General features: G+C 47.2%; 1 protein-coding gene across 1 annotated transcript in view; it reads right to left on the minus strand.

Moving 5' to 3' along the window:
- frem1a (Fras1 related extracellular matrix 1a) overlaps positions 1 to 19,767 on the minus strand; it is a 270,213-nt gene that overhangs the window by 44,520 nt on the left and 205,926 nt on the right. Inside the window, exons 27-28 of the mRNA XM_078214133.1 lie at positions 14,674 to 15,088; positions 13,551 to 13,752 (exon numbers count right to left, since the gene is read on the minus strand). Of these exons, the coding sequence (XP_078070259.1) occupies positions 13,551 to 13,752; positions 14,674 to 15,088 (617 nt within the window). The remainder of the gene's footprint in view (positions 1 to 13,550; positions 13,753 to 14,673; positions 15,089 to 19,767) is intronic.

Raw genomic sequence — 19,767 nt, forward strand, 5'->3', positions numbered from 1 at the left:
ACCTTCACAGCATCATCATCACGTGCCTCCCTATTGTTGGATAGTTTTATAATGGCCACGGGGGATCATTAATAGATCTCCCTCATAGAATATGAGCACCCCTATTAGGCAAGTGGAGGCTTGCCCAATAGAGAGGAAGCAGTGAGGTTTAAAACCAGCTGGCTACATGCAGGTTGGCAGTTGAAAGATTTTGGGGCTCATCTGTACCCTGTGGCCGCTAAGTGGGACTTTGAGCACATTGTAAATAAAGGGTGATGGTCACGGAAGACTGGCCTTGGTACCATTGACGATGAGGAGTAAAGCGAGTCTTTTTCTTCTCTCCGAACCATCTTTACTATCGAGACAAGTAATCCTCCAGTCAGAAAATTCCCCTTTTTGGTAAACTTGAAGCCTACAATGCAAGTATAGAAGACTGGGCCCAATATGCAGAGTGCAAGCATTACTTTATTCAGGCCAACAATATTGAAGGGGACGAGAAGCAGAAAGTGGTCCTGTTGACGGCATAAGGGGTCCTATCCTACAGTATAATAAAAAGCCTGACCTATCCGGATGCCCCTGACTCCAAATTCATAGTGCTCTGGCAATTTTATTACCTGGTCAAACAGATTCCCCAGGGGTTCGCCTTTACAAGCACCAAGTTTCAGACCTTCATCCTTTCCAATGGAATCAAACACATTAGGACAGCACCCTATCACCTGTCATCGAATTGATTGGCTGAACTGGAGCAGTTTTTCTTCAACTATAGGACGACCCTCACATAACGACAGGAATCACCCAAGTGGAATTGTTAATGTGATGGAGGCTTCGGACAAGATTAAGCTTACTGTCCCCAAACCTGGCAGGGAGTGTTGTGTCCCAGCAAGGGAACCAGAAGAAGAAATATGATTCTGCAAGGATAGAAAGAGCATTCAAAACCAGTAACGCAGTCCACGTGAGAATCCTCGGAGATAGCCTCAGTTGGGTCCCTGGGATCAAAACGGGGCCCGTGTCTTATAAGGTCCAAATTCCAGGCAAAATTGTCAGGAAGCACCTGGACCATCTCTGGAGTAAGGAGCCCATGCCAGTGCAGACTTCATTACGAGCTATGGTGACGACCATTGCCAGCATTGAGCCACGACTAGAATTTGACACTGCACCTGCCCTCTGGGTAACAAGGGCAGATTCCAAAGCAGACGTGACTGGTGCCCTAACTGAAGCATGACCTCAAGAAGATCCAGAGTCAGTGACTTTACGATGGTCCCTTCGGAAGTGAGGGTGTCCAATCTGTTTTGCACCCCCTGATCCAGTCCTGCCTCCAATCGACCCCAGGCTGATCGCTAAGCAGCAGAAAAGGCCCTCCTGTGGCAGAGGTGTTGGGGAACAAATGGACTTGAGGTGGGAGGGATGTTATGATGGCCATGGCGGATCATCAATAGACTGCCCCATGGTCACCATAGATTATGAGCTCCCCTATGAGGGAAGTGGAGGCTCACTCAATAGGGAAGGAGCAACAAGGGTCTCAGGCGGGCTGTCAGAAGACCTCTGAGCTGACCTGTTGTCTGCAGCTGCTGAGCAGCCCTTTGAGCATGTTGTAAATAAAGGATGATGGTGACTGGCCTCATAAGCTTGTTACAGTTAGTCTATAATATAATGGAAAAAGTAGCTTAACAAAACAGAAGTTGATATGATGAGAATGTATTCTGTAATGGAGTCTATCACATGGCTTTGATTAAGGTCACTGGGATTTTGTCAGGCAGTGGTCAGAAAGAAGCATATCAAATTAATACTCTTTCAGAAGCATCAAAATGTTTGTATAAGAATTATAGCCGGCTTAGAAGAAACATGTCTACATTTTAGATGTTATCATTGTGTTTAGATGTGATTTTATTACCATGAACAGACAAAACACATATTCCAGTGAGAATGGAGTGCATTTGCTGCTATGTTGCCATCTATTGGTGTAGCAGTGTATGGCACAGAGATCACATGCCAGTAATTACAAAATTGATAGGTTTAGAGTAAATCATTTGACATTGTCCATCCAAGTACATGAATGCTTGGTGCTCAGTGTGTACATTGTGTTCAGGTGCACAGTGAGTTAGCATGGGACTGGAGTTCATTTGAGGATAATAAGGAAATTTAACCCAAACAAAGTCACTAAACCAAGGTTGCACATTTGGCTGAAAACAAATAAATTCGGAGATGAGGATAAATAAATTGTTTTCTTCATCATGCTTGGGCCTGATGCCTTTGAGATAAAATCAAACCAGTTTTGTCTGTGACACTCCAGTACGATGGAATAGGCTGAAATTCTGGACTTATATTGTGGCATGATGAAGACTGAGCATTGCATTCTTTGAAATAGCACGTTGTCAAGCCAGATCACATTGTCAAATCAAAGAAAACCCCACCGCAGTGAGCATGGCTTGAACTTAGAAATCAAATTCAGAGAAACTTTCTTGGGGAAGGGAGCTGAAGAACAGTAAAATCATAGAATATGTTCACAGAATCCCTACAGTGCAGAAGGAGGCCATTCGGTCCATCGAGTCTACACCAAACACAATCCCACCTCAGTCCTATTCCTGTAACCCCACATATTTACCCTGCTAATCCCCCTGACACTAGGGTCAATTTAGCATGGCCAATCAACTTAATCCGCACATCTTTGGACTGTGGGAGGAAACCGGAGCACCCGAGGAAACCCACACAGACACGGGGAGAATGTGCAAACTCCACACAGTCACCCAAGGCTGGAATTGAACCCGGGTCCCAGGTGCTGCGAGGCAGCAGTGCTAACCACTGTGCCACCATGTCGCTCCAGGCCAAGCTTTTGTTGACATGGAAGGATGCGTGGGATGAGACCATGGCCTTGGAAATGCCACAACAGAATGATTGCAAATTGCAAGGAAGAAATTAATAAACTCAACCTGACTTTAATAGAAAATTGTAGAGTAGAATGCAACATGTTGTAATTATTTGCATACCTAAATGAGCAGAAACTTTATATTTGATTTTTATCTTAATGATAGTTTACAACTGTTATGAATTATGGTTACTTGTTTTATTTGTATCGTCATCACAACTTGGCACCTGCCACCATGATGATATTCCAATAAATTAATTAACCATCTATCTGTGTAAGTTATTTTCCTGAACTGTACTAGATATCAGCAGGAATCAGGCCATGGCTGTCTAGTTTGCAACCTCAGAGTCAAACATTTGGATGCTACAATTGCCATGGTAACCACTAAACATTTAAATGTCCCTATTTCTAGTTAGAGTTCTATTGCCGTAGGAAGGTTGGTCATATCCAGATGGCATAAAGGATTTAGAAGAAACAGTAATGCTCCAGGTTGTGGTAAAGTTTCAGGTTACAGCAATGCACAGAGTCAATGTCATGGTGGGCCTAAAGTTAGTTCAGGAGTCTGAAAATGTTCAAATACACATATAACAGACATGGGAACAGAAGTTGTTGTTACTGAGCAGGAAGGTCAAAGGTTATCCTCAAACAGCACATGGAACATAGGACTAAAAGGGTTGAAGATGTTATTCCAGCACCCACAGTAAAGATTAAAGTTGAAGATTCACAACTGACTTTCATTGTTGCTACAGTTGCAACAATGTCTGTGATCTCGGAAAGAGAGTTCAAGAAATCCCTAAGCCACATTTCTTATGCACAACTGGTGTGAACCTGATTAGTTAATAATAACAATATTCCAGTTCGATGAAGTTAATGTTAGACTGGAGTATGATGATACATCCTACTGTTTGCCGTTGATAGGAGGGAACAAAGTCTCACTGGACCTATCACAACTTGGTATGGCTCCTGCTCTGACCAAGACTGCAAAAAACTACAAAGGAAACGTAGCCCAGTCCATCACACAAACCAGCCTCCCTTCCACTGATTCTGTCTACACTTCCCGCTGCCTCGAAAAAACTGCCAGCATAATTAAGCACCCCACACGCTCCGGACGTACTCTCTTCCACGTTCTTCCATCAGGTAAAAGATACAAAAGTCTGAAGTCACGTACCAACCGACTCGAGAACAACTTCTCCCCTGCTGCCATCAGACTTCTGAATGGATCTACCATATATTAAGTTGATCTTTCTCTATACCTTAGCTATGACTGTAACACTGCATTCTGCACCCTCTCCTTTCCTTCTACCCTATGTACGCTATGAACAGTATGCTTTATCCATATAGCACATAAGAAACAATACTTTTCACTGTATACTAATATATGTGACAATAAAAAATCAAATCAAAAATGGGAAGAACTTGATTTAAGAAGATCAGGTTAAACTGGGTCAAGTTATTTACAGTAGGGGTTCAGTAAGAGCATGCCTGATGTTGGGGAAGTGCTGAGAGAGCAGAAAGTGGTCTTTGAACAAAGAGGACCAAATGATAAAATTAGGAATCACAAAACTGAAGACAAGATAAACGGCATTAATAAATCAAATAAATGAATGTAATTTTGCAATGTCAGACCAGTGCCTTATGCACAGTTGGAAGCAGTAAGGACAGAGTTGAATAGATTAGAAAGAATAGGGGCAAAGAAGACTGTGAAGAGCAGGGAATGGATTCCACCCATTGTGTTCATTCAAAAAGCAAACAGGTCCATTTGGATTAGTGAAAATTCAGTAAATAAGATGATTGAGAATAGTATTTCACACTGTCTACCACTGAAGATCTAGTTTTTTAATTTAGCCAATGAAAAGGTGGTCAATAACATAGATTTCTCAAAAGCATATGTGGAATTAGAATTAACTGACAAGAACAAGAAATTGCTTATCATCCAGACACACAAAGAGATGTACCATTATGAAATGTCACAATCTGGCTTGTTTACTGCTCCTGCAATGTTCTAGAGCAGGGTTTTCCAAACTGGGTTCTGTGGGACTCACCTAGTAGTAGCTCTGGCAGTTTAATTTTTTTTAAAAGCTGTCCTTGCAGCTTGACCAATCAAAGGCAATTTTTCACTTTGTTGGCTACTGATAGGCACATTAGTCAGCCTTTCAGCAGCCAAATAACTAAGAAGCCAGCTTCTGATTGGATGACCTAAATATGCCAACAAAGTTGGTAATACTTCAATTTAAACGCATAGGCAAGGCTGAGAGCAAAGGCAACCAGTTGACAAGGCACATTATGTCGCATCCATGGTGGGGGAGGCCAGAGCCCCGGGGGCCTTGAGGGCTGAGATAGGCAGGGGTTGACGCCAAGATGGGCCATGAGGATCTTACAGAGGTGAATTTCCAGTGTGACAGAGATATATGTGTGGGAGAAGTGAGTGTGCGAGAGAGGCGAGCGCGTGCGAGAGAGGCGAGCGCGTGCGAGAGAGGCGAGCGCGTGCGAGAGAGGCGAGCGCGTGCGAGAGAGGCGAGCGCGTGCGAGAGAGGCGAGCGCGTGCGAGAGAGGCGAGCGCGTGCGAGAGAGGCGAGCGCGTGCGAGAGAGGCGAGCGCGTGCGAGAGAGGCGAGCGCGTGCGAGAGAGGCGAGCGCGTGCGAGAGAGGCGAGCGCGTGCGAGAGAGGCGAGCGCGTGCGAGAGAGGCGAGCGCGTGCGAGAGAGGCGAGCGCGTGCGAGAGAGGCGAGCGCGTGCGAGAGAGGCGAGCGCGTGCGAGAGAGGCGAGCGCGTGCGAGAGAGGCGAGCGCGTGCGAGAGAGGCGAGCGCGTGCGAGAGAGGCGAGCGCGTGCGAGAGAGGCGAGCGCGTGCGAGAGAGGCGAGCGCGTGAGATAGAGGCGAGCGCGTGAGATAGAGGCGAGCGCGTGCGAGAGAGGCGAGCGCGTGCGAGAGAGGCGAGCGCGTGCGAGAGAGGCGAGCGCGTGCGATAGAGGCGAGCGCGTGAGAGAGAGGCGAGCGCGTGCGAGAGAGGCGAGCGCGTGCGAGAGAGGCGAGCGCGTGCGAGAGAGGCGTGCGCGTGAGATCGAGGCGTGCGCGTGAGATCGAGGCGAGCGCGTGAGATCGAGGCGAGCGCGTGAGATCGAGGCGAGCGCGTGAGATCGAGGCGAGCGCGTGAGATCGAGGCGAGCGCGTGAGATCGAGGCGAGCGCGTGAGATCGAGGCGAGCGCGTGAGATCGAGGCGAGCGCGTGAGATCGAGGCGAGCGCGTGAGATCGAGGCGAGCGCGTGAGATCGAGGCGAGCGCGTGAGAGAGAGGCGAGCGCGTGAGAGAGAGGCGAGCGCGTGAGAGAGAGGCGAGCGCGTGAGAGAGAGGCGAGCGCGTGAGAGAGAGGCGAGCGCGTGAGAGAGGCGAGCGCGTGAGAGAGAGGCGAGCGCGTGAGAGAGAGGCGAGCGCGTGAGAGAGAGGCGAGCGCGTGAGAGAGAGGCGAGCGCGTGAGAGAGAGGCGAGCGCGTGAGAGAGAGGCGAGCGCGTGAGAGAGAGGCGAGCGCGTGAGAGAGAGGCGAGCGCGTGCGATAGAGGCGAGCGCGTGAGAGAGAGGCGAGCGCGTGAGAGAGAGGCGAGCGCGTGAGATAGAGGCGAGCGCGTGAGATAGAGGCGAGCGCGTGAGATAGAGGGGAGCGCGTGTGAGAGAGGCGAGCGCGTGTGAGAGAGGCGAGCGCGTGAGATAGAGGCGAGCGCGGGAGATAGAGGGGAGCGCGTGCGAGAGAGGCGAGCGCGTGAGATAGAGGCGAGCGCGTGAGATAGAGGCGAGCGCGTGAGATCGAGGCGAGCGCGTGAGATAGAGGGGAGCGCGTGAGATAAAGGGGAGCGCGTGAGATAGAGGCGAGCGCGTGAGATAGAGGCGAGCGCGTGAGATAGAGGGGAGCGCGTGCGAGAGAGGGGTGCGCGTGAGATAGAGGCGAGCGCGTGAGATAGAGGCGAGCGCGTGAGATAGAGGGGAGCGCGTGCGAGAGAGGCGAGCGCGTGCGAGAGAGGCGAGCGCGTGAGATAGAGGCGAGCGCGTGAGATAGAGGCGAGCGCGTGAGATAGAGGCGAGCGCGTGAGATCGAGGCGAGCGCGTGAGATAGAGGCGAGCGCGTGAGATCGAGGCGAGCACGTGAGATCGAGGCGAGCACTTGAGATAGAGGGGAGCGCGTGAGATAAAGGGGAGCGCGTGAGATAAAGGGGAGCGCGTGAGATAGAGGCGAGCGCGTGAGATAGAGGCGAGCGCGTGAGATAGAGGCGAGCGCGTGAGATAGAGGCGAGCGCGTGAGATAGAGGCGAGCGCGTGAGATAGAGGCGAGTGCGTGAGATAGAGGGGAGCGCGTGAGATAGAGGGGAGCGCGTGCGAGAGAGGCGAGCGCGTGCAAGAGAGGCGAGCGCGTGCAAGAGAGGCGAGCGCGTGCAAGAGAGGCGAGACACTATAGTTAAGAAAGCCCGCCAACGTCTCTACTTTCTCTGAAGACTAAGGAAATTTGGCATGTCAGCTACGACTCTCACCAACCTTTACAGATGCATTATAGAAAGCATTCTTTCTGGTTGTATCACAGCTTGGTATGGCTCCTGCTCTGCTCAAGACTGCAAGGAACTACAATAGGTCATGATTGTAGCCCAATCCATCACTCAAACCAGCCTCCCATCCATTGACTCTGTCTATACTTCCCGCTGCCTCGGCAAAGCAGCCAGCATAATTAAGGACCCCACGCACCCCGGACATTCTCTCTTCCACCTTCTTCCTTCGGGAAAAAGATACAAAAGTCTGAGGTCACGTACCAACCAACTCAAGAACAGCTTCTTCCTTGCTGCTGTCAGACTTTTGAATGGACCTACTTTGCATTAAGTTGATCTTTCTCTACACCCTCGCTATGACTGTAACAGTACATTCTGCAATCTCTCGTTTCCTTCTCTATGAATGGTATGCTTTGTCTGTATAGTGTTCAAGAAACAATACTTTTCACTGTATGTTAATACACGTGACAATAATAAATCAAATCAAAATCGCGGGCGAGAGGGAGGCCAGCGGGCGAGAGGGAGGCCAGCGGGCGAGAGGGAGGCCAGCGGGCGAGAGGGAGGCCAGCGGGCGAGAGGGAGGCCAGCGGGCGAGAGGGAGGCCAGCGGGCGAGAGGGAGGCCAGCGGGCGAGAGGGAGGCCAGCGGGCGAGAGGGAGGCCAGCGGGCGAGAGGGAGGCCAGCGGGCGAGAGGGAGGCCAGCGGGCGAGAGGGAGGCCAGCGGGCGAGAGGGAGGCGAGCCGGCGAGAGGGAGGCCAGCGGGCGAGAGGGAGGCCAGCGGGCGAGAGGGAGGCCAGCGGGCGAGAGGGAGGCGAGCCGGCGAGAGGGAGGCGAGCCGGCGAGAGGGAGGCGAGCGGGCGAGAGGGAGGCGAGCCGGCGAGAGGGAGGCGAGCCGGCGAGAGGGAGGCGAGCCGGCGAGAGGGAGGCGAGCCGGCGAGAGGGAGGCGAGCCGGCGAGAGGGAGGCGAGCCGGCGAGAGGGAGGCGAGCCGGCGAGAGGGAGGCGAGCCGGCGAGAGGGAGGCGAGCCGGCGAGAGGGAGGCGAGCCGGCGAGAGGGAGGCGAGCGGGCGAGAGGGAGGCGAGCGGGCGAGAGGGAGGGGAGCCGGCGAGAGGGAGGCGAGCCGGCGAGAGGGAGGCGAGCCGGCGAGAGGGAGGCGAGCCGGCGAGAGGGAGGCGAGCCGGCGAGAGGGAGGCGAGCCGGCGAGAGGGAGGCGAGCCGGCGAGAGGGAGGCGAGCCGGCGAGAGGGAGGCGAGTGGGCGAGGGAGGCGAGCGGGGCAGGCAAGCAGGCGAGGGAGGCGAGCGGGCGAGAGGGAGGTGAGCGGGCGAGAGGGAGGCGAGCGGGCGAGGGAGGCAAGCGGGCGAGGGAGGCAAGCGGGCGAGGGAGGCAAGCGAACATGTGTGAGAGTGAGATGAGTCAAAGTTCAGGGCTGACACAGTCACAGATGTTGAGAAAGCAAAATTAAGTTCATGGAGATGGCAGGAAATACCTGGATAGAAAGAGAAATAAGCCAGATGGATTTGTTGCAAGTATGAAAGAATGAAGACAAGAGTGAGTATTTTCATCATTTCAAATACTGGTATTTTTTTATGTAAATTGTTCTGCTAGTAATAACAGTTATGCATGTTTACCGATGTGATATATGTGATTACAGTGAAAACAAGTATGCAACCCAACCTGTTAAATACAAGTTTTAGTTACTATTAGTTTAGTTAGATTGTATCTATGAAATTATGTACATATACTGTTTTACATTTTAATGTACCTTATTTTTTTGAAGTGGGGATGGGATGCAATATATTGTAGGAGCTGAACATTTTGATATATCATCCTCACAGCTGCCCTCCCTGTTGGGGCAGCATAAATCAATCCAGTTCAATAATGGCTGCCTGCTTTGAGTCCACATGTTAATCTTTTCTCAGTGAAATGTACGACATTTAGTTCGATATATATGAAGAAAGTAAGGATGTGTGGGATAGAGGGAAGTTTGGCCGATTGGATAGGTAACTGGCTATCTAACAGAAGACAGAGGGTGGTGGTGGATGGAAAATTTTCAGACTGGAAACCGGTTACCAGTGGAGTGCCACAGGGATCAGTGCTTGGTCCTCTGCTATTTGTAATTTTTATAAATGACTTGGAGGAGGGGGCTGAAGGGTGGATCAGTAAATTTGCTGATGACACCAAGATTGGTGGAGTAGTGGATGAGGTGGAGGGCTGTTGTAGGCTGCAAAGAGATATAGATAGGATGCAGAGCTGGGCTGAAAAATGGCAAATGGAGTTTAACCCTGACAAATGCGAGGTGATTCATTTTGGTAGGACAAATTTAAATGTGGATTACAGGGTCAAAGGTAGGGTTCTGAAGAATGTGGAGGAACAGAGAGATCTTGGGGTTCATATCCATAGATCTCTGAAGGTTGCCACTCAAGTGGATAGAGCTGTGAAGAAGGCCTATAGTGTGTTGGCGTTCATTAACAGGGGGTTTGAGTTTAAGAGCCGTGGGGTTATGCTGCAACTGTACTGGACCTTGGTGAGACCACATTTGGAATATTGTGTGTAGTTCTGGTCACCTCACTACAAGAAGGATGTGGAGACACTGGAAAGAGTGCAAAGGAGATTTACCAGGATGCTGCCTGGTTTGGAGGGTAGGTCTTATGAGGAAAGGTTGAGGGAACTTGGGCTTTTCTCTTTGGAGCGGAGGAGGTTGAGAGGAGACTTGATAGAGGTTTATAAGATGATGAGGGGGATAGATAGAGTGAACGTTCAAAGACTATTTCCTCGGGTGGATGGAGCGGTAACTAGGGGGCATAACTATAGGGTTCATGGTGGGAGATATAGGAAGGATGTCCGAGGTAGGTTTTTTACTCAGAGAGTGGTTGGGGTGTGGAATGGACTGCCTGCAGGGATAGTGGAGTCAGAAACTTTAGGAACATTTAAGAAGCTATTGGATAGGCACATGGAGTACTTCGGGATGATAGGGAGGAAATAGCTTGATCTGGGTTTTAGACAAAGCTCGGCACAGCATCGTGGGCCGAAGGGCCTGTTCTGTGCTGTACTGTTCTATGTTCTATATATTGCCATTCCTTCATCATGGTTAGGTCAAAGTTCCTACCTAACACCATTGTAAAGGTGCCGTTACTACGAGGGCTGTCACTGTTCAAGAAGAAGACACCCCACTACCTTCTCAGGACAATTTTGGATGAATAATAAACGTGGTTTTGGCAGTGTCAAACACATCAAGAACAAATAACAAAAACTAAGTCCAGAAAGAGAGAGGGAGAGCAATAATCAGAAATGAATGCAGAGGACATGAAGAATGAAAGTGACAGAGTGATACAAAAGTGGAGGAAATGGAGCAGAAGACAAAAACACCCGAAGAAGTTCAGCAATTCCAAGAAGCACAAAAGTGATTATTGAATTAGATGTTTAACTCTAACTCTACCGGACTCAAAGGCAATTTAATCATACAATCACCAGATCATTTATACTTGCCCATAAAGCAAGTGCAGCAAAGGTTCACCAGACTGATTCCTGGGGTGGCAGGATTGTCATATGAGGAAAGATTCGGTCGAATGGGCCTGTATTCACTGGAATTTAGAAAAATGAGAGGGGATCTCATTGAAACATATGAAATTCTGACAGGGCTGGACAGACTAGATGCAGGGATATTGTTTCCTCTGGCTGGAGGGTCTAGAACAAGGGGTCACAGTCTCGGGATATGGGGTAAGCCATTTAGAACTGAGATAAGGATAAACATCTCCACTCAGAGGGTGGTGAACCTGTGGAATTCTCTACCACAGAAGACTGGAGGCCAAGTCACTGAATATACTTGAAAAAGATAGATTTCTAGATTCAAGGGGTATGGGGAGAGCACAGGAATATGAAGTTGAGAAAGAGGATCAGCCATGATCATATTGAATGGTGGAGCAGGCTCGAAAGGCCAACTCTTATTTTCTATGCTGCGTATATAGTGCGGCCTACTGTCATAAAAAAGGACACTCCTATAATAAAGCCTCACTATAACATGTTCTCTGCATTCTAGCGTAGTTTCTCCATTCTGTTCTTTGAATCTACTATCTGTTATGTTCACATGAGCTCACAGATTTATCTTAACATCTCATCTGAAAGACCACACTTCCAAACATGTGAACTTCCCTCACTAATGTACTGAGTGACAGCGTAGACCAAATGCTTACACTTGTACTAGGACTTGAACCCATCAACCAAGAAAAAAAAGTGTCACAAACTGAACTAAGCAGATACTTACACTGACAGTGTAAGGATATAAATCCTTAACAAATTCACTACAATATAAAAAAAAGTCATATCATTATGAGCAAAAACCAGTCATATCTGGAAACATATAATCTGTTCAATTTGCTTATTCAACCTAATACAAATATTAGGGTATACAAAGCAAAGAACAAAAAACAGTACAGCACAGGAACAGGCCCTTCGGTCCTCCAAGCCTGCGCCAATCACGTTGTCCTATCTAGGCCAACCGCTTATATCCCTCTATTTCCCTGTCTGTTCATGTGTCTATCCAGATGAGTCTTAAATTCGCTAATGTGTCTGCCTCAACCATCTCACTTGGCAGTGCATTCCAGGCTCCCACCAACCTCTGTGTAAAAAAACTTCCCCCACACATCTCCACTGAACCTTTCCCCCCTTATCTTGAACTTGTGCCCCCTTGTAATTGTCATTTCTGCCCTGTGAGAAAGCTTCCAACTGTTCACCCTATCTATACTCCTCATAATTTAATAAACTGCTATCAGGTCGCCCCTCAGCCTTCGTCTTTCCAGGGAGAACAATCCAAGTTTATTCAATCCCTCCTCATAGCTAATGTCCTCCATACAAGGCAAATGGTAAACTTTTTCTGTATTCTCTCCGATGCCTCCAAGTTCTTTTGGTCATGTGGTGACCAGAATTGGACACAGTATTCTAAATGTGGCCTAACCATTTTATATAACGGTAACATAATTTGCCAACTTTTATACTCCGTCCGATGAAGGCAAGCATGCTATATGCTTTCTTCACTATCTTTTCCATCTGTGCTTCCACTTTTAAGGATCTGTGGACTTGCACTCCCAGATCTCTCTGTGTGTCGATGCTCCTGATGGTTCTGCCATTTATTTTATAGCTCCTACCTGAATTGGATCTATCAAATGCATCACCTTGCATTTGTCTGGATTAAATTCCATCTGCCATTTCTCCGCCCAATTTTCCAGCCTATCTATATCCTGCCGTATTCTCTGACAATCTTCATCAATATCCGCAACTCCGCCAATCTTAGTATCATCTGCAAACTGATTGCTCAGACCAGCTACATTTTCTTCCAAGTCATTTATATGTATTACAAACAGCAGAGGTCCCAGCACTGATCCCTGCAGAACACCACTAGTTACAGACCTCCATTCAGAAAAACACCCTTCCACTGCTACTCTGTCTTCTATGGCCAAGCCGATTTTGAATCCATCTAGATAGTTCACCCCTGATCCCGTGAGATTTAATCTTTGCACCAGCCTGCCATGAGGGACCTTGTCAAATGCTTTACTAAAGTCCATGTCAACAACATCCACAGCCCTTCCCTCGTAAATCATTTTTGTCACCTCCTCAAAAAACTCAATTAAATTAGTGAGACATGACCTCCGACATACAGAACCATGCTATTTGTCACTAACAAGACAATTCAGTTCCAAAGGTGTACAACTCCTGTCTCTAAGAATCTTCTCCAACAATTTCACTATCACTGACATCAAGCTCACTGGCCTATAATTACCTGGGTTATCCTATTTATTTATGTATTACTGTCACAAGTAGGCTTACATTAACACTGTAATGAAGTAACTGTGAAAATCCCCTAGTCGCCACACTCTGGCACCTGTTTGGGTACACCGAGAGAAAACTTAGCATGGCCAATGCACCTAACCAGCACATCTTTTGGACTGAGAGGGGAAACCGGAGCAAATCCATGCAGACATAGGGAGAACATGCAGACTCCGCACAGACAGTGACCCAACCCAGGAATCGAGCCCAGGTCCCTGGCGCTGTGATGCATCAGTGCTAACCACTGTGCCACCCTTGCTACCTTCTTAAATATTCTTTAATAAATCTATTAATATTAGTGAAATGAGAGTAGAGATTATTGAAAAAATATTGATAAAAATTTTAGTGTAAAGTACTATACCAGTGGTGACGTTTTCCAAGTAACCAAAATGAGGAGCACGTAAAATGTGGAAAATGAGTTCTTCGTCCTTGCTATTGCTATCTGATGCTTTCAAGTCGAGAGAAGAGATGTAGATTCCATACTTCCCGCTTTTTAGCAGTTCAACTTTTGAGGGGCACTGCAGATAAACTATTCGTGGGGCAGCCTTGTCCACATGGTCCACCTGAGCAAAGGTAATAAATTATTCCAAAGAATCCTTCCCTTTACCATTCATCTCTTTATGTTACTGAAGCTCGACATCTTCTACAACCACTAACATTACTGAGAAAAAAAGTTTTCGCTTTCTTTTTAGTGAGACTCCCAAAAGCAAAGCAACAAATAAGGAAATGTGTCCAATCTTTTCTCTTTAGTCTCTGTCAAGTGTTCAACTTTAGCACGTAACTTAAACAATACATGTGTGTATTAATTCCTATTAGCACTTCTCAATTAAAAGTACTACTCATAATTCACTGCATCTAGTCAATGGGATAGTTCCAACATTACATTAATCCCTTTTCAACTTAAGTACAATTATTTGCCTATTTCTAAATCTGTAAATCAAGTCCCAACTTTCATTGACATAGTAACAGCAGGTTAGCACAGTTGGCAAAAATCTTTACCCACAGGGTTCTTATGGAACTCTATACCAGGAGGCAGAATTCAGGGCTATCAGTTTCTGGTTCTGATGTGGAGATGCCGGCATTGGGCTGGGGTGGGCACAGTAAGAAGTCTCACAACACCATGGTAAAGTGCAACAGGTTTATATGGAACCACAAGCTTTCGGGGCACAGCTCCTTCACTCATTTGATGAAGGAGCAGTGCTTCGAAAGCTCGTGATTCCAAATAAACCTGTTGGACTTTAACCTGGTGTTGTGAGACTTCTTACTGAGTCTCTAGTTCCACCAGTTTAAGCTTCCGTGCTTCTTTATAAAGAAGCTAGAATCTTAACCTCAGCCATGTTGGAATGTCAGTAAAGAGTGAAGCTTTAATTTATATATTACACTCTGGAATCTGTTGCTCTGCTAACATAGTTACTCACTAGGTTATATTTTCAATTTGAGATAAGGTTTATATCTAAAGCCACTGATAATCCTAAGCCACTTGCCTCAATTGTGAACACAGAGGGTTCACTCTGCAATTTGTCATTGATCAGAAAGCCACGATTGCTCAGATCAGTGACAATAAAGGTGAACCTGTCAATCTGTGAATCTCCTCCATCATGTTTGTATGCTATGTCCACGTTGTCAATGTCCAACTGCGTGAAGTTGTGCTGATGAAGAACAATCCCTCTGTGGTAGAGTTGGCCGAACTGTGGATGCTGTGCAATGATGTAGGTCAGGTTCTGCGGGGCAGTATCAGGGTCAGATATCTGCAGCACCTCGGGAGAAATGGACTTCATGGAGCCTTCAACCAATCGAATGCCTTTGTTGTTCGACAATGTGGGCAGGATGCGATCAATGTTCTCAATGATGATGTCTAGACTTCCATTTCTTGTGGACAGCCCATTGCTGACAATGAATCTAACAAAGAGAGTTAGAGGCAAGGCAGCCTTCAGCAAGTTTTCCTGATTCACCATCTCTAGAAATGAAATAACAAAATAATACACACCTTTAACAGGGATTCGGGTCCTATTGCCTCTGTAACAAAGTTCAGAAACAAGCCTCTATGTCATGTGGAATGACATTATACTTAATACTGGCAAACTGTTGCCATCTTACATGGAAGGCTGGATTTTATGGGGTCTTGTGGTCACCAATCCCCTGCTAAAAGGTCACATGGAGCCTGTCCACAATCCTGATGGCTGCCCCACAGCAGTTTAACATCAGGAGCAACATTAATTGTCTGAAGATGTCACATCCACCCATTTCTCACAGGAAGTTGCACCTTAGAGAGCTGCAAGCGAATCAGATGGCTGACAGCTCTGTAGTCACAGCAGCACCAGCCAGGAGCAGTGGCCACTGCTAGGACTACACCTGGTCTCACCAAGCCCAGGGGCGCAGGTAAGTCCAGGATCTGACTTTAGTAGGTGGGTGACAGAGGTGGAGGACAAAGTTCAAAGTTCAAGAGACTTGGGAAGGGTTAAAGGGCAGGGGGGTTGCATCCAATGGGCCATGGGACTCGCAAAGGAGGTGTCACCCTTGCCCAACACCAGCTACAACTAAAACTGCAAGCTTCCAACATAGGTAAAATACCAGCAGGGGCGGATGAAACCATTAAGTGGCCATTAATTGTTCACTTAAGGCCCTCAATAGATCCAAGGGTGGGCAGGCCTCCTGACACTGACCATGCCCCCTGTGAGAAGGCCAGCTGCTGGATTTTATGTGCAACCCCAACCTTCAAACATGCCGGTCGGGGAAGGTAAAATCTAGCCCAATATTTAATCTCATTGGATACTTTCAATAGGTATGACAACAGCCATTTATTATTAGTACGGACATCATGAGCAAAGGAATCTCTGAACAAAATTTTCTTATTTGGCAGTTACCATTAGTGTAAAGGTGTGACAAATGAACAGCACATACATGACTTAAAACTACTGTAGTTACATTTTTAAAAATAATACAATCCTCCAGATGCCGGAAATCTGAAATAGATAAAAGGAAATGATTGGAATGATCATCAGGTCTGTTGATAAGTCACTCTGAAAGATCGGGTCTACAGTTGCCAGCAGCAGGATCAGCTGAGTGATATTCTTCATAGAAACCCTACAGTGCAGAAGGAGGCCATTCGGCCCATCGAGTCTGCACCGACCACAATCCCACCCAGGCCCTACCCCCACATATTTTACCCGCTAATCCCACTAACCTACACATTCCAGGACTCTAAGGGGCAATTTTTTAACCTGGCCAATGAACCTAACCTGCACATCTTAGAGGCAGTCTCCTTTTTTCAAATACATTTATAGGATGTGGGCCTCACTAGCTAGACCAGCATTTATTGCCCATCCCTAATAGCCCTTGAGAAGGTGGTGTGGAGCTGCCGTCTTGAACTGCTGCAGTCCCTGAGGTGCAGTTACACCTACAGTGTTGTGAGGGAGGGAGTTGCAGGATTTTGACCCAATGACAGTGAAGAATGCTGATACATTTCCAAGTCAGGGTGGTGAGTGGCTTGGAGGGGAAGCTACAGGTGATGGTGTTCCCAGGTATATGCTGCTTTTGTCTTTCTAGATGATAGTAGTCATGGGTTTGGAAGGTGCTGCCTAAGGAGCCTTGGTGAGTTGCTATAGTTGATCCTGTGGATGGTACTGCTGCCACTGTTCGTCAGTGGTTGAGGAATGTATTATTTTTTATTCATTCGTGGGACATGGATGTCGCTGGCTGGCCAGCATTTATTGCCCTTTCCTAGTTGCCCTTGAGAAGGTGGTGGTGAGCTGCCTTCTTGAATCGCTGCAGTCCATGTTCTGTGGGTTGACCCACAATACCATTAGGGAGGGAATTCCAGGTTTTTGATCCAGCAACTGCGAAGGAATGGCAATATATTTCCAAGTCAAGATGGTGAGTGGCTTGGAGGGGAACTTGCAGGTGGAGGTGTTCCCAGTTATCTGCTGCCCTTGTCCTTCTAGATGGAAGTGGTCATGGGTTCGGAAGGGGCTGTCCAAGGATCTTTGATGAATTGCTGCAGTGCATCTTGTAGATAGTACACACTGCTGCTACTGAGCGCTGGTGGTGGAGGGATTGAATGTTTGTAGATGTGGTGCCAATCAAGCGGGCTGCTTTGTCCTGGATGGTGTCAAGCTTCTTGAGTATTGTTGGAGCTGCACCCACCAGGCAAGTGAGTATTCCATCACACTCCTCATTTGTGCCTTGTAGATGGTGGATAGGCTCTGGGGATCAGGAGGTGAGTTACTCACCGCAGTATTCCTAGTCTCTGACCTGCTCTTATAGCCACTGTGTTTATGTGGTGAATCCAGTTGAGTTTCTGGTCATTGGTAACCCCCAGTTGACAGTGGGGGATTCAATGATGGTTACACCATTGAATGTTAAGGGGCGGCGGTTAGAGTGTCTCTTATTAGTGATGGTCATTGCCTGGCATTTGTGTGGCACGAATGTTATTTGCCACTTGTCAGCCCAAGCCTGGATATTGTCCAGATCTTGTTGCATTTGAACATGGACTGCTTCAGTATCTGAGGAGTCATGGATAGTGCTGAACATTGTGCAATCATCGGTGAACATCCCCAGTTCTAACCTTATGATGGAAGGAAGGTCATTGATGAAGCAGCTGAAGATTGTTGGGCCTAGGACACTCTCCTGAGGGACTCTTGCAGAGATGTCGTGGAGCTGAGACGACTGACACTCCACAACCATCTTCCTATGTACCAGATATGACTCCAACCAGTGGAGAGTTTTCCCCCTGATACCCATTGATTCCAGTTTCACTCCTTGATGCCACACTCGGTCAAATGCGGCCTTGATGTCAAGGGCTGTCACTTTCACCTCACGTCTGGAATTCAGCTCTTTTGTCCATGTTTGAACCAAGGCTGTAATGGGGTCAGGAGCTGAGTGACCCTGGCGAAACCCAAACTGGGTGTCACTGAGCAGGTTATTGCTGAACAAGTGCTGCTTAATAGCACTGTTGATAACCCCTTACATCATTTTATTGATGATGGAGAGTAGACTGATTGGGCGATAATTGACCGGGTTGGATTTGTCCTGCTTTTTATGTACAGGACATACCTGGGTAATTTTCCACATTGTTGGGTAGATGCCAGTGTTGTAACTGTACTGGAAGAGCTTGGCTAGGGGAGCGGCAAGTTCTGGTGCACAAGTCTTCAGTATTATTGCCGGAATGTTATCAGGGCCCATTGCCTTTGCAGTATCCAGTGCCTCCAACCGTTTCTTGATATCACGTAGAGTGAATCGAATTGGCTGAAGACTGGCATCTGAGATGCTGGGGACCACTAGAGGAGGCCGAGATGGATCATCCACTCAGCACTTCTGGCTGAAGATTGCTGCGAATACTTGTGTATTGAGAAAGGAATAATTAACAATCCAGTTGTGATCATCCCTTGGGAATGAGCGACCATAATATGATAGAATTTTTCATCAAAATGGAGAGTGATGCAGTTGATTCTGAGACTAGGGCCCTGAGTCTTAATAAAGGAACCTACAATGGTATGAACTGCAAGTTGATGATGGATTGGGGAATTTGACATAAAGGGATGATAGTGGATAGGCAATGGAAAACATTCAAAAAGCACGTAGGTGAACTGCAACAATTGTTTATTCCTGTTTGGCACAAAAGTAAATGGGAAAGGTGGCTAAACTATGGCTTACAAGGGCAATTAGGAATAGTATCAGATCCAAGGAAGAGACATACAAATTGGCCAGAAAAAACAACTTTCCTGAGGATTGGGAATGGTTTAGAATTCAGCAAAGGAGGAAAAAAGGATTAAGAAGGGGGAAATAGAGTACGAGAATATGCTTGTGGGGAATTTATAAAATTGACTGTAAAAGTTTCTATCGGTATGTGAAGAGAAAAAGATTAGTGAAGACAAATGTAGGTCCTTTACAGTCAGAAACAGGGAAATTTATAATGGAGAACAGAGAAATGGCTGATCAACTGAATACATACTTTGGTTTAGTCTTCAGAAAGGAGGACACAAATAACGTACCAAAAATGTTTGGGAACATAGGATTTAGTGAGTGGGAGGAACTGAAGGAAATCAGTATTGATAGAGAAACAGTATTGGGAAAACCAATGGGATTGAAGGTCGATAAATCCTCAGGGCCTGATAATCTACATCCCAAAGTATTCGAGGAAGAGGCCTAGAAATAGTGGATGTATGGGTGGTCAGTTTCCAAGATTCTATACACTCCAGAGCAGTTCCTACAGATTGGAGTATAGTTAATATAACCCCACTATTTAAAAAAGGGAGAAAGAGAGAAAACAAGGAATTATAGACTAGTCAGCCTGACATCAGTACTGGGGAAAATTCTTCCCCCACCCCAGGATGGGGAAGCTTTGGCAAGAACACTTTCATTCAGTTTCCGAGGTGTGGTAGATAACCCTATCCATGTTAGTTTCAGGAACTGTACACTTCTCTGTGTGTCTTCTCTCAGCTCAAAACTCAATATAAATCTCTGCACCAAGGCCATCAGCACCCCTGTATACTTGTACCAATTATACACCCACAATCTGGCCTTGTCTTGACCATGTATAGGCCTCACAGAGAAACACTAAACTCAGGCCGGGCCTCTCT

Source organism: Mustelus asterias, chromosome 6 (assembly GCF_964213995.1).
Source record: "Mustelus asterias chromosome 6, sMusAst1.hap1.1, whole genome shotgun sequence".
Classification (NCBI taxonomy): domain Eukaryota; kingdom Metazoa; phylum Chordata; class Chondrichthyes; order Carcharhiniformes; family Triakidae; genus Mustelus; species Mustelus asterias.